Source organism: Felis catus, chromosome D1 (assembly GCF_018350175.1).
Source record: "Felis catus isolate Fca126 chromosome D1, F.catus_Fca126_mat1.0, whole genome shotgun sequence".
In the NCBI taxonomy this organism is placed as follows: domain Eukaryota; kingdom Metazoa; phylum Chordata; class Mammalia; order Carnivora; family Felidae; genus Felis; species Felis catus.
In genome coordinates this window covers 98,073,650-98,099,451 of record NC_058377.1, presented here as the reverse complement: position 1 = coordinate 98,099,451, position 25,802 = coordinate 98,073,650, and the positions used below count along the sequence as shown (strand labels likewise).

General features: G+C 41.3%; 1 protein-coding gene across 29 annotated transcripts in view; it reads left to right on the top strand.

The window, feature by feature from the left end:
• PHF21A (PHD finger protein 21A) overlaps positions 1-25,802 on the top strand; it is a 195,739-nt gene that overhangs the window by 126,268 nt on the left and 43,669 nt on the right. For 19 of the 29 annotated variants that reach the window (XM_045039193.1, XM_045039189.1, XM_045039194.1 and 16 more), the window contains 3 exons: positions 15,368-15,571; positions 22,213-22,464; positions 23,694-23,783. In XM_045039193.1, coding sequence (XP_044895128.1) covers positions 15,368-15,571; positions 22,213-22,464; positions 23,694-23,783 — 546 coding nt within the window. Of the gene's footprint in view, positions 1-14,142; positions 15,103-15,367; positions 15,572-22,212; positions 22,465-23,693; positions 23,784-25,802 lie in introns of those variants that run through there. The other 10 variants (XM_045039199.1, XM_045039213.1, XM_045039205.1 and 7 more) reach the window with 5 other exon arrangements.

The following is a 25,802-nucleotide window of genomic DNA, read 5'->3' as shown; positions in this document are numbered from 1 at the left end:
CAATAAGAGGACCTATTGCTGGTGAGGGAGGTTGAAATTGCAGAATGAGTTTGCAGCGTGAGGCAGGTCTGCCCAGCGGCAGGTTGATTTCCACCGGGCAACGAGCAGCACACGTAAGCAGATGGCCCGACAGTGAGTCAGAGCGACAGATCCTGAGCAGATACATTGGCTTTCACCGGATCCTTAACGTGGTTATAGAGAAGGGAACTTTAATTGGTCTGCCACTCTCAAAACTGAAAAAAAGTACTTAGTGAATGAAATTTTATTCACTGGGAAATGGGAAATATGCATTAGTAGGCAGAGAAGAAACCTGATTGTCCCTGGATCTGGACATTGAAAAACCAGCGTTTTCAGGAGCTGCTTCCTTAGGACTAGGTTTGCTTTATCTTTTGGCATATTCACCATCATTATGCTGAATGCTTCAGCATGTAATGTGCAGCAAGAAGACATTAAAACTGTACCTTAGATATTGGGTTTTAAGGAATTATGAACTTTAGTTGGAAGCACAAATCTGATACCTGTGTTAAGAAAAGCATTTTTAAAAAAAAATTTAATGGTTATTTATCTTAGAGACAGAGACAGAGTGCGAGTGGGGGAGGGGCAGAGAGAGAGGGAGACACAGAATCTGAAGCAGGCTCCAGGCTCTGAGCTGTCAGCACAGAGCCCGACGCGGGGCTCAAACTCATGAACCATGAATTCATGACCTGAGTCGAAGGCGGGCACTCAACTGACTGAGCCACTCAGGCGCCCCAAGAAAAGCATTTTTATAATTTTTTTTAACGTTTATTTATTTTTGAGACAGAGAGAGACAAAGCATGAACGGGGGAGGGTCAGAGAGAGGGAGACACAGAATCTGAAACAGGCTCCAGGCTCTGAGCTGTCAGCACAGAGCCTGACGCGGGGCTCGAACTCACGGACCGCGAGATCATGACCTGAGCCGAAGTCGGCCGCTTAACCGACTGAGCCACTCAGGCGCTCCAAGAAAAGCATTTTTAAAAAGAATACTGTAATACTGTAAGTATCTTCAAAAAACATACAGTGATGTAAGTTTGTAATGGTATTAAGCAAAAGGAAAATATTAATGGAAAAAAACGTTTAGTTTCAAACATAAAGCATAGAAAAAAGGAAGAGGTATAGAATTCCCAGATCTAATCATCCATCTTCAAAATGTAAATATAAACAATCATTTCTCTGCCAGACATTTTCAGAAGTACGAAGCATCTCATTAATTTTCAAAAACAAGATTCTGCTGTAGTTTTATAGCTCTAGAACAGTGTTTTCAGTATAAGATTTGATGAAGGAAATACTGTACCACTTGAGTTCCTATGCTTTAATTCTCTCGTTATCAGGTTACGCTTACCATAAACCAATCTTCAGTTGTATACACTTGCCACAGAAAGCGAGGTAGTAGTGAGTAACATCGTTGGGATGTGAATAGCATCATTGACCTTCCTTAGGTCACTGTGGCTAGGGATGTACCCAGAAACACAAACTATCATGATGGAAACCTTATTCTGAGATGTGTGAGGACTGTGGATGCCATTAGTTAAGGCAGAGGTATAAATATAGCTACCTTTTGTTTCCCAAATAATTGGGATCCTATTCAAGATTAATTGTGCCAGCACCTACTTCCCCAATTGGCTTTCGGTTTATCTGCTCAAGCATGTAACACGTAGCCTTTGCTCAGGCACTAATCTACCTTTTTGCATATGGAAAGTAGCGTTCCGGGTGCTGCATTAAAAACTACAGGAGAATGAATTATTAATGGAATAGGTCTCTTTCTTTCTCTCTCTCAAAAAGGGAAATCATTTATGTGGCCACTGTCAAGAAGGATAGAGATAGACTTAGTGCTAGTTCTTAACCAATTTTTTTTTTTAAATGAGTTAGTGGGGAATGTGTAAGGAGAAATACCTTCGCACGTATATTACCTTCACAACGTGCAGCTTTGTAGACACCAGTGTGATCTAATTGTAATATACATCACCCTGTTAATTGTGTCACCCTGTAAGCTTTATTACACCAAGTACATTTCTTACAGGATCCCACGTTATCAGAGGTTAGAAAAACAACAATAATAAACTTGGAGTTGTAATATTGTAAAGATTACCAGAGGATTTTCACATCACTTTTGGTTTAAATCAGTTCCCGTTATCTGTTTGCTGGTTTCGGGCTTTACATGTTCAGCTTGTTTTTGTCCACACATGTATAATTGAGCTGAGCATGTGTGCCGATAAGTAAAGGAGCCGTGGAGCTGCCTTGAGCTTCTGCTTAAGTCTGCAGCATTAAAGTGTTTCTTTTGTTGCGTGTGCTGGTCTTGCAGACTCTGTAGAGCCTTATCAAATGCAGCCAGTTGGTGCTGCTGGTATGAAAGCACAGGGGAGCTCTCATGTGGAAGGTTAATGGAGTGTAATTATAAAGAAAAATGAACTGCTCAACCACTCTATCTCACTCTACCTGCACCAAGAGTGACAAGTGCTCTGATCTTTTGTAAACCCGGGAGCAGAGGTTTAACTATCTAAAATTATGACAGTATAACTGTCACACAAACAAACACCCTGTGAAGTATAGGCATGCACCCCTGTGTGGGAATGATTCCTTCCTGTTACAGGGTGTCTCACTTAGGAACGGAGCACCTTCAGCCACCAAGAAAAGCTGCATGTTAAACATTGTACTTTCGTGTCACTTCTTCTTTTCCAGTCAATTTGTTCCATTTTCCTTTCCTAAATATGCCTTCTCCCCTCTGATTAGTGGCAAGGCTGACAGCCTGTACACGAGTAGGTCCATTCCACTGTATCCATCAGACAGCAAATACCCTTGCTTTCTCCAAGAAGGCCCATCTTACCTGCCCTCACAGCCACCCTTAAAAACAACTGGGTTCTTTTAAAGGAGATGGGAGCAGTCATCTCTCCTCACTCTCAGCTCCCAAACAGAGTAGGCTATAGGAAGTTCAAGTACCACCTGACAGGTCTTTCTCCCAGGATCTATGTGTGGCAGAGAGATTACACACATTTCTCCAGGCTCGAGGTGGAGTTAGATCCTTATGTCCTTCCGTTGAAAATATTTCACAGGAAATATTTAGTAAGGAAAATTGCAGCTGGGAGAGACAAGGACAGAGAAGGACCAAGAAGACATTCAAAGGGTGTGATGACTAGACAGATCTGTGTTACTCGTGTGTCACATTGCCAGTGAACGTTGCAAAGTCGTCCTGCTACTGGAACAGCTGAAGGGTAAGCGGAGCGGATTGCAGAGCTGGGTTGATTTAGTGCTTTTGCCAGCTCAGCACGGAGTTGAAATAAGGTGTTGCGGAACGATGCAACAACACAAAACCCCTGACACCTTGTTCTTACCAAGTCTGAAGCACAACCACTCTTGGCGAGGCTGTGCTGCCTACTGAAATAAGCAAATGCAGCATCACGTCCATTAGGCCTGTGGAGACTAAGCAGAAGTGATGGCTGTGTCACTTGCACGGCAGTCTTATTGACTGAGCCCTGGTCTTACATGATGGGTGGGGGAGGAGCATCCGGGATTCCTCGTGGCAGCCCTGAAAGCGGGAAGGCTGATTTTAAAACCTCTCTGTGTGGTTTATAATGCTGTTTCCCCAGTCCCTTTGCATCTGGGTTTTGATCATCCGTGCTCTGTTTTAAAAGCAGAATAGCTGTATGGTTTTTATGGCAGTATGATAAATCTGCTAGTGAATAAAAATTTTAAATCCAGCTTTGTATTAGTGGCTGAGGGGTAAAGTTTGCTGTGATATACTCCTTTAAAAACCCACTGGAACCCAACATTTAACCAGTTTAAATGTTGCCAGTGTCCATTCCGTTTATTAAATTGAAGTCATTGGTCCAGAAGTGAAGCTTTGGCTTGAGGTGGAAAGAAGGTTAGCAATAGAATCTTAAAATTGTCCATCATACTCCATAGGTGAGGAAGCGTATTATTCTTGTTGGTTTGGCTTCAGCGTGTATCCAGTGTATGCTCCACTGCCAGAGAGAATATCTTTGATGATAGCAATACAATCTCTGGCATTTTGGAGCAAGTTATCCAGCACTGCCCAGCTCGTTTAAGAACATTCCCAGCCTTTCCAAGTGCCGCGGGCAGTTTATAGGAAATGTGCCTCAGAGTGGGCACAGTCCGTGTAATTTGCTCCAGACCGATCTCTTGAGCTGCCCGTGCCTCACCTCTGGCGGTCACATTTCCAACCTTGACTGCATCCTACGGCTTCTCTCCTGCTTGGCGCCTCAGTTTGTTGCACAGCTCACTTCCTTGGCTTTCAACAGCCTGTCATTGTTTCCTGGCAGTTTCCTGTATCTAGAGACTGATGTCCAGCAAAGGACATCTCTCCCCCTTGGCTCATCTCCCCACACCAGTATATTCTACATTCAGTCCACTTGGATATCACCCAACCTCCTGTCAGCCCCAGAAGTGTTGGCTCAGACAAATGAGCTCCAGCTCTTTGTTCAGTGAACAGAGCTTCATTCAGACTAGTTTCCAGAGGATAAGGATTCCATATTCTAGCGCCTGTTTTACTATTAGGTAACTGTGTAACTTCTGGTGAGCCATTGCTCACCATATGCCTTAGTTTCTCTGTCTGAGTCCATGACGCTTGCTCAAATCCACCCTACCCTACACAGTTGTGAAAATCTTATTTGATAAGAGGGTAAGAAGATTTACAAGTGTAAAGTGTTATGTACATGCATGAATGATTACTTAAGCTAAAAATATCACACCATTAGGAAAATTGTGGAAAGCGGTACCATCATTTTTCATCTAGGGTTCACTCAGAAAGTTAAATTCTTGAAAGCTTATTAAATAATCCGTATGTTGATAACATGAATCCCTCTTTTCTTAATCACATAAATTAAATGATTTTGAAAAGTCTCAGTACTCAAAACCAAGAACCAGTCAATGTAGGAGACGTTTCTAGTGTTCTGGTTGGATTCCAGATACCAAATCCAAGTGATGATGTTTTGCTTACGATAATTCCCTGGACAGCTTCAACAAGGTAGTTTTCGTTTTTCTGACCTCTGCAATGTGGCTGTTTTAAGCAGCTGCTTTCTTCAGCCCTGGAGACAGCCCCAATTGGGTGGTAGAGAAACTGATTCCAGTGCATTCTTAGGCCAGTGTCACATGATGGGGAGAGGCTTAAATTATCTGTAAGGTCCTTTAAGCTGTTGTGATAAAGTTAGCACATTTATGGAACACATCATTACTAAATTTTTCATTCTTTTATATTTTGCAACATCGTTTGTCTCTCTTCTGTCTTCAGATATTTTCTCTTAACCATATTCTTCTCAGTGCCCATTGATTACTTGCTTCGTATGTCTGCACCTCTTCCCACAAACATCACACCCCAGCCCTTTTAAGGGGTAAGATTTTAATTAACCAGAAAGCCATTTTAATTTTCTGGTTATCTGAAATCCTTTTTGACTCCCCTCCTATTGTTGAACATTTTTCTGAGTAATGGCTGATTTCTCTCCTAGTAACTACAGTTTCAGTGAATGTAATTACTGTTAAGGGATTGAAAACCGGTAGCCCCTGGGCTTAATCTAACCGGCAGAGATACTTTGTTTGCCTGAACAGCATTAAAAGCAGTTCTTACATTAGTGCCTTTACAGGGCTCTCCCTCTCAAGTTGACCTTAGTCCCTATCACTCCTTATTATCTCATAGCTGGCCTGCTTCGTTCATATACATTTACCTGCCTGTGAGTTTTCGATCCTAGATTGGAACATTTTTTAATGATTTAGCTTCTTTGTAGTGTGTCAAGATCATCATTATGAGCATTAGTTTTCTGTGTATGGCACTTATAGAAAGTATGATCAAGAGATTGTATTCTTGCCATTCAGAGATTCGTAGAATTTTAAGCAGAAGAGGATGTTGGAGACCGAGTGGAGAAGCTGAGCCTAAGAATAGGTAAATGTGTGTGTGTGTGTGTGTGTGTGTGTGTGTGTGTGTGTGTGTGTGTACAAAATATTTACGAGGTGCTTTTGTGGCTTGCTATACCAGGTAGTATATAGATGTGAGGGTTCCAAGTCCTTACAAACAAGTAAAATAATTAGGGGGCATGCGGTTGGGTGTGGAACTAGATATGAGGAACAAGAAGTGTTTATTAAGTCTGACTCTAGCCCTGGCTTGAGACTTAGGACAAGTCACATAGATGCTCGGAACCTTAGTGTGTCCTACCTGGCAGGCAATATCTATCTGATAAGATTGTTGTTTTTATTGTAACCATGATAGAACTCGCCAGTGCCACATTAGACTGTATCTAAAAGTCAAGAAACTGCTCTGGTACATCCAGACAATGGAATATTATTCAGTGCTTAAAAGAATGAGCTATCAAGCCACAAAAAGACATGGAGGAAATTTAGATGCATATTAGTAAGTGAAAGAAGCCAATCTGAAAAGGCTGCCTGCTACATGATTTCAACTACATGGCATTCTGGAAAAGGCAAAATTATGGGGACAGTAAAATGATCAGTGGTTGCCAGGGGTTAGCAGGAGGGAGGGATGAATAGACCGAGCTCAGAGAGTTTTTTTAAGGCAGTGAAGCTATTCCATAGGTTGCTATAATGGTGGATAAATGTCATTATACATTGGTCAAAACCCATAGAATGAATGTACATTAAGAGTGAATCCGGGGCGCCTGGGTGGCTCAGTCGGTTAAGCGTCCGACTTCGGCTCAGGTCATGATCTCGCGGCCCGTGAGTTCAAGCCCCGCGTCGGGCTCTGTGCTGACTGCTCAGAGCCTGGAGCCTGTTTCAGATTCTGTGTCTCCCTCTCTCTCTGACCCTCCCCCATTCATGCTCTGTCTCTCTCTGTCTCAAAAATAAATAAACGTTAAAAAAAAATTTAAAGAGTGAATCCTAGCATCAACTATGGATTTGGGCTGATAGTGATGCGTCAGTTTAGGTTTATCAGTTTTAACAAATGTACCGTTCTGATGGGGATATTGATAGCAAGGAGGAGGGGGTACAGAGGGTATATGGGAATTATCTGTACTTTCTACTCAATTTCACTATGAATTTAAAACTGCTCTAAAAACTAAAGTGTGTTTTTCTAAAAATCAAGGGACTGATCTTATGTTCAGTACATGTTCTCCTGTCTTCTGACCCTGCACCTCAGTAACTTTGTTGGATGTGGAAACTGGAGAACAGTAGAGGTAAGAAGGGTGAGCTCCACCTTTCGTACTGAGAAGCATGCTGAAAGAAGATAAGAGCAACAGATCATTTTTACTGCAGCCATTCCATCTTTTCTAAACCTTGGAGAGAGAGAGAGAGTGTGTGTGTGTGTGTAAAAACTAAATATTCGTATAGAGTTGGATTTAGTGGTTTTCATAGCCTGTGAAAACTGTTTTTCTTCACACTTAGGATTTAATAAAATACTTAAGTTCTTTAACCAAATGCTTTTTATTCATTCAGAGATTATTCATGCTTTTCTCCCATGTTGCTGAATCTCTAGCTCTCTTTAGCAAAATTTCTAGTACTGACAAGTTAAAACAAAAAAAAAAGGCAAACCTGCTTGGAAATTCCGAAAGAGGAGTTCAAGTTTCTTCTGTCCCTGATGCAGAAAAGTCAGACTAAACCCAGAGTAGGGCAGCTCCCCCTTTGTCACGAGTCTTGGAAGATCCAGTCCCTTGGAGTTACCGTCTCTCATCTTGGCGGCCTCCGTAGGTCGTGGCGTTGCTTCCTCTGCGTTGTTTCGCGTGGGGTCTTGTCAGGAGGCAAATTCGTAACGTTCTTCGTTTTTCTCTTCACGTGATTGTAACAAATACTTAGTGATAAGTTAAACTACTGAAATAGCGACTACTTTGTGAAATTAAGAGACAGTAAGTAGCTTTGGAATTTTCTTTTAACCCGTGTGTTTAATGCTGTCATGGCAGATGATAACAGTTGTTTTTAAACATCCAGAGTGTTGTTCAGGATATACTTTTGTTAAGAGATTTCCCAATTCAGAATGTCAGTGTTTAGTGATTGGTAGGACTTCCTTTTATCGCATGTAAGGAAAATATTACATATCCTCAGAAAATATTTTCTACTTGGTGTATCCTGACATAGTGTATTGTTATAATACTGTTGTCTTTTTCTCTCTTTTAAGAAAAAAAAAAACCTGCAGAATTAAGGATTGTTAAAAGATCCCCGCCTTTACCCGTGATTGATTTGTGTCCTGGTACATGCATTCTGCGTAGAATTTGGTTATCTGTTATATTTACCTCTTCCGGCATCTTATACTATCTTGTGTTTTTGTGGAAAGAGGAATTCCTCTCTCGTTGTACCCAGGGCTTGCACAGAGGCGAAGCCATCTTTTAACTGAGCAGTGTCCCATAAAATGGTAGAGGTTTGGGGTTTTGTTCGTCCTTTTCCCTCTACCCACGTAAGGATCATTACTGTACTTAAATTGTATTTTCATATCCAACTTCTCAGGGACAGCTACTACACAGCAGCCTCCAATCATAATTCTCCTGTGAGGAAAACCAACCAGAGCAGCCTCAGGACAGACCAAAGAGAATTTCTACGGTGTGTGGAACAACTCTGACACTAACAAGGCAATGCTGCCTTCTAAGTTGGGGGAGAGAGCCAGGGAATGATGAATGACAGTCTGCTGGTGTGTGGAGATCTGTAACACATAGGTACAGAGGGGCATGCATTTTGATAAACTGGAGCCTAATTTGCAAATTAATAGCCTCCATGTCATATCTCGTTGTGGTACAAACACATAGATTCAGGCTCTTTCTTATATTGGCAAAGCAGCGAAATTGTGCAGATTATAAATGGTTCTCATGTGTTTTGTTTTTCTGCTATTCTCATTACTGCATCTAGAGTGTTTGCTGGGTCAGGTTGCATTTAAATTGGACATCTATTTTATGCATTCAGAATATGGCCCTGAACTGCTGTAGAGGTATAAGAAACCTGGGCTGGTACCTAGATTTCTGTACAGGGGAATATACAGGGAAATATTCCCTAATGTGTTTCATTTTTGAGATAAAAAGGCGACAAGTAGCATTCTGTTTCTTAATCCTGTACTTTTTTGGGTGATTGTCATTAAAAAACTAAACAAAAATATTTGATTAGATGTTAAAAATCAAGTGATTGAAATACAATTGGCATTGGAAGAGAAAGTCACATTTAGTTAGCTGTTGGCTCTGAGTTAAAAATTCATACTAGACAAACTCTGTTATTCACTGGTTACACATCCCTTATTTTCACATTGCCCTCAATAATTTTCTAAAGCATTCCCTTCCATTAATTCGGTTGATCCTCAGTATTTTTCCGAAGTAGGCAGGACAGTATAGCTTAATGCTTCAAGAAACATGGAGAACTTAAATGTAAACCAAATGGGTTCTGATTTTGGCTTCCTTCGTCTTTTATTGCAGAGAACTATCTTACCGCCACCATTCCCAGCATGCAGGGCTCTTTTTAGTCTGTCTCTGTGTTTATACTATTTTGCCCTCACATCTGGGTGTGTTACATATTGGAGAACTGTAGTGCTCCGGGGGCCACATCTCTCTTGAGTACAGCGGCTACATTTTTTCTTATTGGTGCAAATAAAGGCAGTTCCCAAGTTCTTAGAAGGGTCCCTCGATTTAGGCAAAGTTTGACTACAGCAGTCTTCGTCTTTTATAGTCACGCATAAGAAGGGGTGGAGTTTATCTGTTGGAGCACGAATGGACTAAGTAAGAAAAATGTAAACCGCATTTCAATCAGGCTCTCAAATAAAGGGTCTAATCCCCTATGGAGATGGAATATAAATCCCATTGATATGAATAAAAGGTCTAATCTCCTCTGGAGATAGGACGTAAAAACCTACTGATGTAAATGTCTGTGTGTGTGTTTTGAAGGAAAAGTAAACCCCAAAGAATTTTTTTTAATTAAAAAAGTAAGCCAAAGTCTAATCAGTACCAAGACATGTGTACTCTCCACCATCTGTTAAGCATCCATGTAGAGAATTTTGAACTTTATTGAAAAAACTGGTAATTCCAACAGCTGCTGTTTCTTAATTCATGTATATTGTACTCTCCTAGTTCCGTGACACTTTGCAGAACTATAAAATGAGTATCAGTGTTTGCAACTCTCTAAGACCAAGCAGACCCTCTTTAGTAGACAGCATAAACAGTTCGGTGTATAAGATGAGATGGTTGTAGCTACTGCTTCTGTCAAACAGGTGGTATGCTTAAAGGGTATATCCCTTTTTAAAAGGTGTTTTAATAGGTTAGAAACTGTTTAATTTTAACCCCGAAACTGAGTATCGGAGAGTTTGGGGAAAACTTTCTAGTGCCTTACAAAACAAATAAAATGCAGTTATTTTTAGTTGAGTATATTTTTATATCTGCTGCTGCCAATATTCCTCCTCCTCCTCTGTCAGAATCTGTCCTACGTGTCTCCCCTGAATATTCCCTCTAATAACTTCAGTGCATATTCTTTCCTTGAATTGCACTTAGTGCATTAGAAAAGGGAGTTTATTGTCCTTTCCTTGTGTTCTTGTTCATAAAATGGTAGGTAGACCCTTCACTCAGAGTTCTGGGTGGTTTTTTTTTCCTACTTTCTTTTATTAAACACACTTTTTACCCTGGATTTGATTTTGTCATTAATTTTATGTCAGTAACACATACACTGTTCTTCAGAGCATAATCTGCTTCCTGTGACTTCAGTGTTGATGTATATTGGCGTTACTAATAAATGCAGTGGTTGAATTTCAGACAGTAGAAAACGTGTGTGTGTGTGTGTGTGTGTGTGTGTGTGTGTGTGTGTGTCCGAGTAAATTCTGACTTCAACAGATGTAAGTTTCTCCGTGTTAGTTTTTCTATACACAAAAATTAAGTAACCCTTGTTCCCTGAGCAATTGGTACCTGAAAAATTTTTTCACTGAATTTTAGGTAGGAAGATAGGTAAGATTTGTTCTTGACTTTCTGTATTTGTGAAAAGTTTCTGTCTCTGACATGAAGGGTGGAGGTTCTGTTTTCATATTGTATGACTGATTCATGGAGGGGACAATGGATGCGTTTTTAAGGCAGTACTGCGTAAGATGTCTGAGTGGGTGTGGCCCTCTCATAATTGATATACAACAGATAATGCAGAATGGAACACAGACAAGTTGAGTGACTGATCACTGACATGCAATTATGGAGGGCAGGGCCCTGCACCTGGAGTTCCTTTTGAGAGAAGCTTTCTAAAATCTGTGTGACAATTTGATGGAAATAAAGTGGTGGCTTGATTGGAGGCGTGGGGGCTGTCCTGCCATTTCTCCATCTCCCTTCTGTATTGACTGGTGCCATGGGACTTGGAATGATTGACTTACGTAGCTGAAACACGAACCCGAGTTTCTGTTGAGTTGGACCTACAGACTTCTGCATTTTTCTTTGGGATCCGTCTTGCTGTTGTGGGAACACGTTGATAGTATCGCTGAATGTCACAATATTGATCACCGTGACTACCTGTCTCAGAAACTGTGACTTGAAGTGTTACAGGCTCTGTGAACTCTTCTGCCTGAACAAGCCTTGATAAAACCTAGTGATGAGAATGTCAAGGGAATCTGAGGCTTGGAATTACATGCTGGGTTTATGGAGCAGTTCTTGACAGATGAATTGATTGGAGGGGGCGGTCCTAGCCATTCTGGACACCGGGCCCACGGGCCTATTGTTACAGAAAATATATTAAGGAAAGAAGATGATAAGTTACTGACTTTTCTCCCTCCCTTCTGCCTTCATTCTTTGCAGTTTTTCCTTCCTCATTGCCTTCTCTCCCTGCTCCCTTTTCTTTTTAACTTTCATTAACTTATTAGTCAGTGACAAATGGCCAGTTTGTGACACTTAGCCTTTTTTCAGAGCTTCCGGTTAATGTTCCAAGATAATTAGCTACATTTCAAGGTCTCCTTTATATGTGAATAGCATTGAAAGTACCAAATTGTTTATTTTGTATAACCTTCACTAATGACCAGCAGAAGTCCTTGCCGAATCAGAAGTCATGATTTCTTTGTTTAAAACACATAATAATAAAAGTATAGGCTCCTTTTCTGTAGAGATGAGAGGATGCTTAAGAACTTTGTTTGGTACAGCATGTAGCTAAAATTTACGAAATTTGGTAGCAGTATGCCCTCACTGCCACCCAGAACTAGTACTCCTCCAGGTCAGGGTCCTGCTGGAGTTAAAGTGACTGGTGTGTTTGCCAGCACTGCAGGACTAAGCTCTAGAACAAGACTGGACTGTGGAACTTAGAGAAGCCAGCTAAAGTGCACGACAACTCTCCCTTTATTAGCTAGTCCTTAAAAGAGTATACAGGGCTTCTGCACACCTGACTGCCTCCACTGCTAGAGCTCACCCAACTTTAGATTGTTGGTTTTCAAAATGCGGTGATAGATGTTTAAGTGACAGAAGGCATCAGTGCTTCCCTCAGACCTTGATTTTTTTTAAAAAATTTCATAGGCATTCACAACTCCACACTTGGTATTCCTCTAATGTGAACATAGCAAGGAGTGCAGGAGCAATGCATTTTCTGTGTGGCACTCTGAAATATACCAGAATCTTCTTTCAAAGAAAATTTTGCCCAGTTCGTACGACCTGACCTGTGTCCAGTCTGCACGGCTTTCTTCTCTTCCTGGTTTTTTGTTTTTTTGTTTTTCTTTTCCTTCTCTCAAAGACTAATCTAAGTTTGCAAGTATTTTGATCCCTATGCCTCCCCACTGGTTCTACAGGCTTTGTTTCAAGCCCTGGGGGAGGAACAGTTGTGAATGTACTGTGACTCACTGACTCCCACTTTCGTGATTCTGGTTCTGATTGGTCATCACCTTGTTCTAGCCATATGGCTGCCTAGTACTCTAGCCTGCATCCCTTTCTCGTTCTTTCCCCTACTGTTCCCTTCTGTTGTACACAACACTGGGAGTGGGTTCCGGGCTTTGTCTCTTGCTTCTGGTTTACCCCAGTTAGGCAGTAAGTAGGAGGGTGCACGGTGTTTCCCAAGGGTGGCCGTAGAGGAAAAAATACCCTTTCCTTTTGTGCCTGGTATAGTAATTACTTCGTTTCCTGTGCTGTTTTTGTTCAAAGTTTATTTTTTGGCAGGTGTCACATTTGTATTATATTACTTCCTCATGGTTTCTCTCCTTCCCCTGAATTAAGCTATTTTTTCTTTTTCTTTTTCTTTCTTCTCTTTTTTTCTTTTTTTTTCTTTTCTTTTCTTTGCTTTGCTTTCCTTTCTTTTCCTTTCCTTTCCTTTCCTTTTCCCTTTCCTTTCCTTGTTTTGTAGAGGTTCTGCTACCAATTCAGCTTATTGGTTACTGTGTTTCTTTAATGCTGGTTATATGTTAGGGAGGGGAACTGAAGGCAACTGTAAATAATTATTTAATTGTTACGTGTCTTACTGTTCTGGCAGTCACCGCAGATCTACACGTGATACTCAAAATTATCTGTAGCACCATCCCACTTTTCCTTCTAAACTGCATCCGTTCAATTACTCTTTTATACTGGAGAAATAGGATTTTGAAGACTTGAAGGTTAATTTTTTATAAGAATTTGATATTTTTAATTTACATTTCTATTCTGCAGACAGCTTCTGCAAAGACTTTGGACTCTGCATCCTTTTTTTTTTTTTCCTTTGTAATATTTAACTACTCAAAGAGGCAGTGATAGCAGAGTATAAAGTTTAGACTTTCCCCACCAAAAGTGGCCTTTATATGATATTTTCATTGTCTAAAAAGTGTGATAAAAGTATAAAAAAAAAAAGTCTCTCAAGGATGTATTTTGTACTGGGGCTCCTGGGTGTCTCCGTCGGTCGAGTGCCCAAGTTCAGCTTGGGTCATGACCTCCCAGCTCATGAGCTTGAAGCCCCCACATCAGGCTCTCTGCTGACAGCACAACACAGGGCCTGCTTAGGATCCTCTGTCTGCCTCTCTCTCTGCCTCTCCCCTGTTTGTGCGTGCGGCCAAGCACGCACGCACGTGCTCTCTCTCTCTCAATAATAAATAAACATTAAAAAAAAGGATGTATTTTGTACTGACCTAAAGTTTTTAAAATCCATTTTGTAAATATTTTAATATTCAAATATGTTAAGCAAATAACCTTACAAGTTTGAATTCTTGGGAGAATATGTGCAGTGAAATTGGTTAGAATCATAAGCAGGAATTTGAAAATCAACCTGGCCATATGGTTTTACTTAATCCTTTATTTAAAGATCTTCACTTGCTTATTTTTCTCCATTCATAATCTGTATTAGAAAATGGCAGTCTCTTTGATCAGAAATAGCAAATCTCAGCTGGTGAGCTCACTTGACCGTGTGAGGAGTGCTGTTTATACCTCCTTCCAGCCATTGGGCAAGAGAAGCAGTCCAAGTCTGGCCCCAAATGGTTGTGTTTTGGTTTTGGTTTTGGTTTTATATTACATGTTCTCGGAGTCATTTGCTGGTCTCTGGTCCCGTCACTCTATACATCCTGTGAAGAGACATTTACTTAGCCGCATAATCCTAGCCCAGAGTATAGTTATGAACAAAATGCCCTTGCTTCATGGAGCCTACGTTCTGTTGAAATATATTAGAGTAATGAAAGTATCCAAATACGCATTTTTCTGGGGTTGGAACAGGGTCTAGAAAATTCAAAAAAACCTTAGGTTTAAGGTTTTCATCCCATGTAAGTAAATTGCTCCTCTGCCTAAACAAACGTGTGTTTTCACAGATCCTATCCCAGCAAAGAGGTCCTGCTCACGCGTTACACATTTAAGTAATTTAGAATGACTGTTGTTCGTGTTGCATATTTCCGGGATCAAGTTTTCTCTGTTTAAAAGTCTGCTTAATGTTTGAAACTGAGATAGAAACATGATGTCTGTTTGAATAACGGAAATGAGTATGGCCGGTGTCTGTTTTATCAGATATAAAAAGTAAAATGACCAACAATGTACCAGTCACAGTTGTGAGTACTTTACACCCAGCAGCTTGTTTGGTACTCATAAGAACCCTACGGATATTGTTTATCACCACATTTTACGGAACAGGAAATTGAGACACAGATAGGTTAAGTAACTTGACGAACATAGAACTGGTAAGTAGCAAAACTTGCAAAAGCAAATTTGTATCTCCAGAGTCATGTCTTCAGTGCTATGCTGTATTGCCTTTCCAGACTAGCATGCCAAGGTAATAACAGTCAAGGAATCCGAGCTCTGCTCTGTGATCTCCATTATCTTTCCTTCTCATCCGTGTGGCTCAGTTTCCCTCCATACGTAAACTGTTTCTCATGCCATCAGTTCCTCGTATGTCGACTCTGTGAATTTTAGATGTAACAAGTTCTAGATTAAGCTGCTTACAGAAAGACGTCAGAGGCGTATAGTTGCTGCACGTTTTTAGGGCTGACAGGACAGTATCCTGATAGATATTGTTTCTTTTTGTCTTCGTTGGGTAGAAAAGAGTAGTTGAACAGCTGCGGAAGAACCTGATAGTAAAGCAAGAACAACCAGACAAGTTCCAAATACAGCCATTGCCACAATCGGAAAACAAACTACAGACAGCACAGCAGCAACCACTGCAGCAGCTACAGCAACAACAGCAGTACCACCACCACCACGCCCAGTCAGCTGCACCCTCTCCCAACCTGACCGCTTCACAGGTAAAAGTGTGGGTGGGGTACCGCGGGCTTCCTGTGGTGGGCTCATTTCCTCTTGGTCATGTAGAGCCGGGGTCTGTGTAAGACAACACCGAGCCCCACTAGGACTAGACAGAAGTTGCTTTGGTTACTTTTTTTTATACTATGAACCGGGGCCAAAATCACTTGAAATTCATTGGCGGAAGGGAATGGTGTTACTAAGGCGCAGGAGTCACGTGATTGCCCACCTGCCTAAAGAAGAGGGGGAGCGTAGTCAGTGGCAGAGGAAAACCACTTCTCTGAATTAGAACAGAACTACGGTCTTACTTTGAATTTCTGGAAGGTTTTTTTTTTTTTTTTTTTTTTTTTTTTGCACTTGTTCTAAAAGTCCGTGTGACTCTGCCTCTTCTGGAATGGTTTTTCTGGAATTCTTAGCAGTGAGATGTGGGAATTCCAGGAGCGGCGCCTTTGGAATCAGGTAGAAAGACATTCAGAAGAAGGGTGATACATTTCCACTCTTCAGAGAAACAAAATGAGCATATGAATCTGAAGGAAATCTGAAATGGACGCCGTAGGTCTAAACTAGAACTAAGAACTGGAGGCTTACTCGCATTCTAACTTGGTACAGCCCTGCAGATGTTTGTACTGAAAAGGCCATTTAAACTAGCCTATAAGGATAGAAAGGCAATCAAATTACGCAAAAGGGACCTATTTGCGAACAGTGTTCGGTTAAGAACACTACTCAGGCTTGATCTCCACACACCTACATGTGATGTGGGCATACCTTTTTTTTTTTTAATTTTTTTTTTAACGTTTATTTATTTTTGAGATAGGGAGAGACAGAGCATGAACGGGGGAGGGTCAGAGAGAGAGGGAGATACAGAATCTGAAACAGGCTCCAGGCTCTGAGCAGTCAGCACAGAGCCCGATGCGGGGCTCGAACTCCCGGACCGCGAGATCGTGACCTGAGCTAAGTCGGACGCTTAACTGACTGAGCCACCCAGGCACCCCTGGGCATACCTTTTAAAGTGGGATGGTCGAGCAGTGGCCCCTGCTTCGTAGGGGTCATGACCCCTTTAAGACTTCATTGAAAGCAGTGGGTCCTCTCTCCAGAATGATACACATTCACACCTACTACACTCATTTTTGCACATGATTTCGAGGACATTGGGATGTTCTGAAGCCTAAGCATGAGTACCTCTCACCCACCAGTATCAAGTCTTCACTATATCTTTATATGTGGAGAAAAAGATGATAGTTTACCCGGTTATTCCCTGTGTACGGACATTGGGCTGGTTCATCTGTAACATTTTGCAAGTGAAGAGTACATTACTTCTAAAAATACTAAAGATTATTAAAGAGAAGTAACATTTAGTGGAGGTTGCTATTTACTGCCACTCTCCTGAGTGCTTGACGTAAATAACATACACAGTCCTTACCTGAACCCTAAAAAGGCTATTATTATTATTATTATTATTATGATATTTTTTAGAAAAGAAAACCAAGGCATAGAGAGATTAAGTAATTACCGAAAGTCATAGAGGTGGTGTATGTGGTAGAGCCAAGATTTGAACCCAGATGTTCCGGTGAAAAAGTCTGTCCATCCATTGCTCTTCTGTACTGCCCTATAATACCAAAAAAAGAAATGCCAATGTTATAGAAAATGCCAAAGTAAGAAAAAGAGTAATTCCTTTGTAAATCAGATAGCTAGAGTATAAATTTTACCATCATCTCCACTTCAAGGCTATTTGAAAATGAGGCATCCAGACCCACTTTTAAAACCCCCTGGCCAGGATTTGTATTTCTTCCGAAGGACTGCTTATCAGATTACTTTTGTTGGAGTTGATTAGTTTGTTCTCTTGGAAAAATACAGTTTGATCAGAAAGTGTTTACATGGAAGGAGTGTGGTAGAATTCATTGTTTCCTAGTATGTGGGAGTTTTCTCTCTTAACCCGGGAACTTTCTGTTCAAGTAACATTCCCTGTCCTACAAATCAGAGGAAATACTTATGGAATACTTCCGATAGCTGTTCCCTTCCCTAGTAATCTCAGTTCTGTGCTGCTTTGGGATGGTGAGTGACGGTAAGGGGGCCAGGGGACCTGATATATTTAATAGATTTAGCTAAGCTTGTTTTATATTATTGTTTTGTTAAATGCAGGCCTTTAATGTTAAAAGCCAAAAGACCCTCAAGTTTTTGGTTTCTGTCTTTAGAGTAAACCGCCAATATTTGTTGGATGCTCGCGGTGTGCTAGATTCTGGTGGTCCTGGTCCCTGCCTAGAATCTAGTCTATTACCTTCATTTTCATTCATTCTGTAAATGTTTACTGGGTCTCTATTATATGCAAACACCGTACTAGGCAATGTAGAAGGTAGATTCACAAATAAGACAGAATCTCTGTCTTCGAGAATTTTGAAAGTGTAGAGGAGAGGAAAATGTAAACCACTAACAAAGAAGAATAAAATGAAAATACCAGTGAGGATCTGTGAAAAGACCACAGGACAGAGTAATTTTAACTAGACGGATCAGAGATGCTTCATAAATGAGGTGGCATTTGAGCACGATGTGGACAGAAGAATGCAATTTCAGTGAGGGAGCAGAGGGGGAGAGCATCACAGATGTAGAGAACAGTGCGGACAAAAGCATGGAGTCACAACAGTAAATGCGTGCCCGAAGAACAGCAAGGAGGCTGATGTGGCTGCAGCATGGACTCTGGGAGAGAAAGGGAGAAAGGGAGAAAGAGGCTAGCTTGTAGAAGCCCTCCAATGCAGACAGAACCTTTGGGGTTTGGGGCAGTCATAGGGAGTCATTAAAGGTTCGTGAACTCAAGGACAAATGAATGGGAGGTTGCCTATGTCCTATACTAAATATCTAGGTTCAGAAAGGAATGGCTATTAAGTAGCAATTAAGGCAGACAAAGAGGACATGCTAGGAAGAGAAAGTTTTTTATTCTAGCATGGACCAAGGCATGGGGAGTGGGGGGACCAGGTCCCTTTACTCAGTTAACTCAAGCTCATCCTTGTATGTAGATTTTGACATTTTTTCAATCTATAGAAAAAAAAAAAAGAAGGAAAATAGAAAAAAAAAATAGGAAGAGTTGAATGCAGGTATACCCTTCAACTTCTATTCAACTTCTCACAACCCTGTCATTTTTAACGATGTAATACAAATGTAAAGAAGCATGCAGTTAAAAAAACCAAATAGAAAATAAACCCTTAGGGACAAAAAGGGGGTTGGGGTGGTTCTATTTGCAGTCGTCTGAGTGTGCAACAGTTACCTTCCACTCAGAATTAAACGAAAAGAGTCTAAAATAGGTATGGAAGTTCATTAGAGCCCATAGTAATAATCCCTCTAACTTCTCATTTGTTCATTAGAGCCTGTCTAAGTCAGTACCTCATGTTCTGCAGGTAAACAACAATAATAACTTGGTAAAAAAATAAAATAAAATAAAATAAAAAGGATTTTGCTTCTAGTGCTTCTTGGCCTGTATTTCGGCATTAACTTCTAGTTGGTGCACTTTGGGTTTTGTCAAAAGTAACCTCTTCGTGAAACCGTGTGGAAACTGCTATCTTATCTTGAAGCTGATCACAATTGGGTGGCATCAGCCAGCCAGACACTAACCACAGCTTCCAGAAAAATAATTTTATTTGTTGTTGGACACCTTTCCTCTCTGTGACTTCTCTTCTTCTTGACAAAAAGGTCAGAGGTTTTCGTTAGGTTTGGATTTCAAAATTCTGGATTCTCTTTGTCATCTAAACTCTAACACTCCCAAGAGTTGTGTTTATATTTCCAGGTACTTAGAATACAGTAAGCACCAGAACAGGGGTAGAGATTTAAGCAATACCTGTGTTAATACCTGGTGTCAATAACTAGTTAGTGAATATATTTTTATTTTTTTTAAGTTTATTTATTTATTTTGAGAGAGAGAGAGAGACAGAGGGGTGGAGGGAGAGATAGAATCCCAAGCAGGCCTTGCACTGCCAGCATAGAGCCCGATGTGGGGCTCGAACTCAGGGGCTGTGAGATCAAGACCTGAGCTGAAATCAAGAGTAAGACGTTTAACTGACTGAGCCACCTAGGCGCGCCCCACAAATACATTTTTCAGAAAGTTTTCATTGGTGAATATAGCACCAGGTCTTGTGCCTGTGTATACAGAGGATTATGTAGATGCTAGAATACATGTTGTGAAATTGGCTACAAATAAATATAAACTAGAATAAAATGCTAACCTAAGATGCGAACAAACAAATTTGTTAGCTTTCAGGGTTTTTTAAGTGTTGTGGTTAATGGTAAGTATTATAATTCAGGTGAGTTTGAGGTTTTACTCCGTTTTTTAGCATAATCACTTTAGGATTATTCAAAATATTGGTGATAATTTACGTGAACCAAGGACGCCTCAAACAAAATTACATGACCTCGTTCAAAGCAGCGACAGTATGCACCACCATTTTTTTAAAACCCATGTCAGTGAGTTCTGCTGATTAGAGCTTTTACTTCCATAACCTGTGCTGGGAACAAGATGGAATGCCATCTGTGTGACTTGCTTACCGCTTGAAAAGTTCTTTGTGTTTTAATGTCTTAAACTGAAAGGTAGGGCTGATATCACACCGGGTTATGCTCTGTCTCTCTCTGTCTCAAAAATAAATAAACATTAAAAAAAATTTTTTTTAATAAAAAAAATAAAAATAAAAAATAAAAACACTTATTATAAATAGCTGGCAATGTAAAGTCAGTCCTTCCTGCTACACTCCCGTAATACTTCTTTTTTAAAAAAATATTTTAATGTTTATTTATTTTTGAGAAAGAGGGAGAGACAGAGAATGAGCAGAGGAGGGGCAGAGAGAGAGGGAGACACGGAATCCAAAGCAGGCTCCAGGCTGTGAGCTGTCGGCACAGAGCGTGACGCGGGGCTTGAACTCACGAACCACGAGATCATGACCTGAGCTGAAATCTGACACCCAACCAACTGAGCCACCCAGGCACCCCTCCCGTAATATTTCTAATGACATATAGCATTTAGCTTTGGTTTGGTTTTTATCCTCGATAGTTAGCAGATGACCCACTACTTCCCAGGATAAATATCAGCATTCCCCTCTTACTCCCATTTCACCTTTGAGGAGGCGGTGGCAAGGACAATGAGATGCGCCTGTGTTGTTGACTAGAGAAGAGGAAACAAAGATTTGGGTGATTTTAATTACAAGCATTAATAAGGATTGCTCATAGGCTACGATGGGTTAGATGAGGCGAGGTCATTAATTGTTTTCATTGAAAGAAAATAAAGAGGTTAAAAGATAACGTACGTGTGTGTTTACGGCAGAACATAGAAATCGTTACCTAGAAAAAAACAACTTAATACACAAGTTCTGACACAGTCACTGAAATAGAAATGCACAAGGGGATTTGTCCAGATCTCTTTCGGGGACAGCGGGGTCCTTTTCACTGGTCTGGAGCAGTGCTGTCCAGTAGAACTTTCCGCGGTGTTAGAAATCTTCACTGTCCACTTTGGTAGCCACTAACCACAAGTGGCTCTTGAACACTTGAAATGTAGACAGTGTGACTGAGGAACTGATGTTTTAATTTTATTCTGTTTTAATTTGAATTTAAATAGCCATGTGTGGCCGGTAGCTACCAAATTGGACAGTGCAAGTGTAGAATAAGAAGAAAAAGGTGGAGTCGTGTCAAAATCAGAACGAGCATATTGGACCAGATAAACTTTCACGTCCCTGAAACGTTTGGATCTGGAGTGAGTAGCGGCACGAGAGAGGCGTGTATGCCACGTAGCAAGGTTGTCTGCGTTTTCTTGTTTCATAGCTGGCCCCTTTAATTACTCTAGTCAGAAGTCTGGAAACTGCGGCTGCAGAGCCACAGTGGCACTTCGGGGAGCATCAGTCAGCCCCGCCACCTCTGTTCATCCTCTGATCTATAAGCCCTTTTGAAACGCAGGTGTTTGTTTCCACCTTGTCATATCTCACTGGATCTTTGATCGCTTCTGCAGCAGTCCTCCGGAGAAGAAATGGTAGTTAGTGACTCACATCCCTTTGATATCGAGAGCCGGTGTTTACAAAACTAGTCGGTCAATAGGTTTTACTATCTAGAGTTTGGGATTTACTGCCTCTGAGGCAACAATTGTGCAAATCCTCACGCGAGTTTCCCTTCCTCCTCTCTAGGGTGACACTCGAATGAAAAGACACTGTCCTTTCATCCCAGCTTTTGTGTCACAGGAGGCAGATAACCAGAATTATATGATGGCTTTCTTCATATTGATGAGGTTGTAGCAATTAAAGATAGAGATGGTGTGTACCTCATTGATTTGCAACTTCTACAGAGTTTAAATTAATTGAGAGCAAGAAAAGAATAAAAAACCAGACTAAATAGGTATACTCATATTCTTTATCTGTAAACCCACCCCATTCATTGTTGAAAATCCTGTGCCCATATCTGTCTGTAGTTATTACTATGACCTGGAAGCTAACTTTGAAAACCCTGGCACAAACTAGAGATTATCCTTCCCTATAGTAAGAAGTGTGCTGTGCGTACCCATAAGAAATGTTCTAGTGAGAAACTTGATCATGAGAATCGTTGCATTGTTTTCTTCTGGGGATTAGCAGCATATTGTTTAGCGGGGTCACACTTCAGTGTCCTAATATCTGTTCTCCATGTCTCCTAGAAGACTGTAACTACAGCTTCTATGATTACCACAAAGACACTACCTCTCGTCTTGAAAGCAGCAACTGCGACCATGCCTGCCTCTGTTGTGGGCCAGAGACCTACCATTGCTATGGTGACCGCCATCAACAGTCAGAAGGCTGTGCTCAGCACTGATGTGCAGACCACACCGGTCAACCTCCAGACGTCTAGTAAGGTCACTGGGCCTGGGGCAGAGGCTGTCCAAATTGTGGCAAAAAACACAGTCACTCTGGTAAGCCAGCAGCTGCTACTCATGTGTGTCCACATGAGAGGGTTCAGGATATGCATTTGTAGAGTATATCCATTTTATGCCCCTGCTGGATTTTTTTAGTCTCCGTCATTCAACCATACCAAGTTTTGCCTTTGGGGCTGACAAGGGAGTATGGCATTCCTGCCGGATGCTCAAACAGCTGTAGAAGTGTCCTCGACACCAAGGACCAAAACGCATGCAGTGCGTTACCTGAGGTCAAAGTTATGACCTGGCTTGTGGGGGAACGTCCTTCATAGCAGCATGCACACTATTTCATGTATCTCTCTCCATCCTGTTCGCAAACCTTCCTGTGATACTCGAATGCTTACACTCTCTGGTTCTGTATTACCGATTTGGGGAAAACTCCCTGCTGAATTCCTTTAGCTCAAATTTAGTTTAGTTGAAATGGGCTGCACCCAGGAAGTCCCAGAGCAAGCTGAGGTGCTTTACAAATATTCGAGAAATCCAAAAATTAACTATGTCCGTGTCCAAGGTCCATCAGAAAAAAGATCCCTTGAAGAAGAAGTACTTGAACCAAAATTGTTGATGAGAGTCTAGGGTAAAACCATTTAGAAACGGATGCTCTCTGAAGCTTGGGGTAAATAGAACCAAATTGTGGTTTGGAAAAGTCCTTTCTTAAAATGCCAGCTAAGAGCTCTTGGTGGTTTTTGAATGATGACCAGTGACGAGTGAAACTAGATAGCAGTGAAGTGACGCTTCAGCACTTACCAGGAATCTTGAGAGAAGCAACCAGCTATCTCAGCCAAATGCTGAGAGTTAGAGAGTTCTCTACAGGAACAAAGCTATTCACCGCTAGATAAAGCTCTTCTATTAGGAAGAAGCCCATTTGGCCAGGCAGCAAGTTTGATTTTACTTTGGATCCAGTCTTGATTTTTATAATACGTACATGCAAGAGTTCTTGAATGTCAAAGGAAATTGTCTAAGATTGCTGAGCCTGCTGTGTTTTACATGAGGCAGGTAAGGAAAATGAGATGCCGTTGGTTCATTTTGTAGGCTGGAGCGTGCAGGTGAGAGAGTAAGACAGTTTTCTCAAGGCCGAGTCAATTCAGATGGGTAATTCTACAATGAAAACTCTTAGAAAGGATTATCTGACCCAGATAATAGCGATGCTAAAATTACTTGAAGAACGCTTAAGCTTTGATACTGAACAATTATTGTCCTCTGGTTTATTTATGTTTCCCATTTTTTAGCAGGTTCAGGCAACACCTCCTCAGCCCATCAAAGTACCACAGTTTATCCCCCCTCCTCGACTCACTCCACGTCCAAACTTTCTTCCACAGGTGAGTAAATTAGTGACAGGCCCAGTGATGGGTTAGCCGAGACAAAAGTCCTCATGGGCCCTTTCTAAGCAGCCTGAAGTGTGCTTATCAGCTCAGCTGTGTTCAGATCTGACTTGGCTGAAGATTCTACCTGCTGATTTCTGTACCATGAAGAGGCATATTTTATCACCAGGGTTTCTAGGCAATGACCAAAGGCAGTAGCAGAGGGATGAGAAGAAAAGGAAAATTTAAGATAGCACCATTATAAACCTTACAATGTTAACTGACTGGAAATTTAACCAAACCTGCCTACCAGTGGGGAGGGAATATCATTACTACTTTTTTTTTCCCTAGATGCCAAAGAGAGTAGGGAAGGAAACAATAGCCAAACTAACTCGTAGAAACCATTTAGTTTTACTGTGATAGGTGATGGCATTAAGCATCATACTTAAACACAAAGCCTTGCCTATAGAGGTTTAGACTAGGGGTCTACACAGGGAACTTTCTACCTGGGCTCAAGCAGCTCTGCTTGCCCATATTCTCCTGATAATCGGACTGAACTCACCATTCTCATTACAGGGTGTCAGGATTGCCCCAGTCTGGGTTTTGAGGGGACTTGACTTGCCAGGTAGAAAGGCTAGGAGTTCCCATCTGAGGCCCCATGTGGCAGGCAAAGAGAGAAGAGAAAAGAAATTTGTGTTCAGTGGCCATAAGTGATTTCTGAATTGCCTGTGTGGTAGGGATGGGCATTGCTAATGTGAGAGAAGGTGATTTCAGTCATTTATCAGGTAGATCCTTAATAAATACCTTGCATATCAAAAAAGGCACTAAGCACTGTGGATATGCCAGTTTTCAAGATAGACTGTTCTCTGTCCTCAGAGAGCTTCGGACATGTGTTCAGACAATTACAGTGTCCATTATGGGAAGTACAGTTTAGTCTGACCACATGTGGGAGGGACACCCAACTCATTCTTAAGTTTTATAGAAAGTTTCATGGAAGAGTTGGCATTCAGTCTAAGACTTAAAATCCTAGTAAAGTTAGCCTGTCCAAATTTGGGGGGAAGAACAAAAATGTCCCAGGCAGAGGGTAGAGCATATATGCAAATCCAGGATGGAGAGATACGTGTAAGCTTAAAGAACCAAAGGAGATTTGGTGTGGCTAGGCATAGTGGGCCATGTGGCTGACTCAGGCTAAGGCAAGAGGTGAAGCTGGAGAGGTCCATTGTGCCAGATCTTGTGGCCTTCTAGGCTGTGTAGGAGTTTGGGCAAAAGGCCCTGGGACAAACCCAGGAGCAATGGGGATCCATGAAAGCATTTTTAAACAAATGCTTGAAATGATCAGATCTTTGTTTTAGAAAATTCCCTCTTGCCACTGTGTGGAGAATGGATTGAAGATGATCAAGACTGTGGGCAAGAGGTATAGTTAGGACATCATCAACAATAATAGCAGCTAATGTTTAGAGACTCCCGCTATGTGCCACCTACTGTGTTGGGCACTTTTTTGGGTTATCTATTTTAATCTTCACAATAGCCTTGTGAAAGTTAGGTATTACTTTTTTTTAGACAAGGAACGTAGGGCTTAGCCCATGTTTTCCAGACGGTGGGTCATGACCCATTAGTAGGCTGTGTGAAATCAGTATAATGTATTGTAACCAGAGTTTTTAAATAAAATCAGCAAAACAGAATGTGAAATGGTAGAGTACCTAGCACACATGTAATGTTTCGTGAAGTTTTTGTTTTGTAGAGATACAGGCATATGTCTATATGTGTGTGCTGGTTACAGTGTGAAATCTGTGTGTCTGCAGCAGCCACCACCGGCTCTTCTTTTTTTCTTTTCTTTAAAGTTTATTTATTTTGAGAGAGAGAGCATGCGCACGCGGGGGAGGGGTGGAGAGAGGGAGGCAGAGAATCCCAAGCAGGCTCTACGTTGTCAGCACGGAGCCCGATGCAGGGCTCAAACCCACCGACCGCAAAATCGTGGCCTGAGGAGAAATCAGGAGCCCGACACTCAACTGACTGAGCCACTGAGGCGCCCCACAC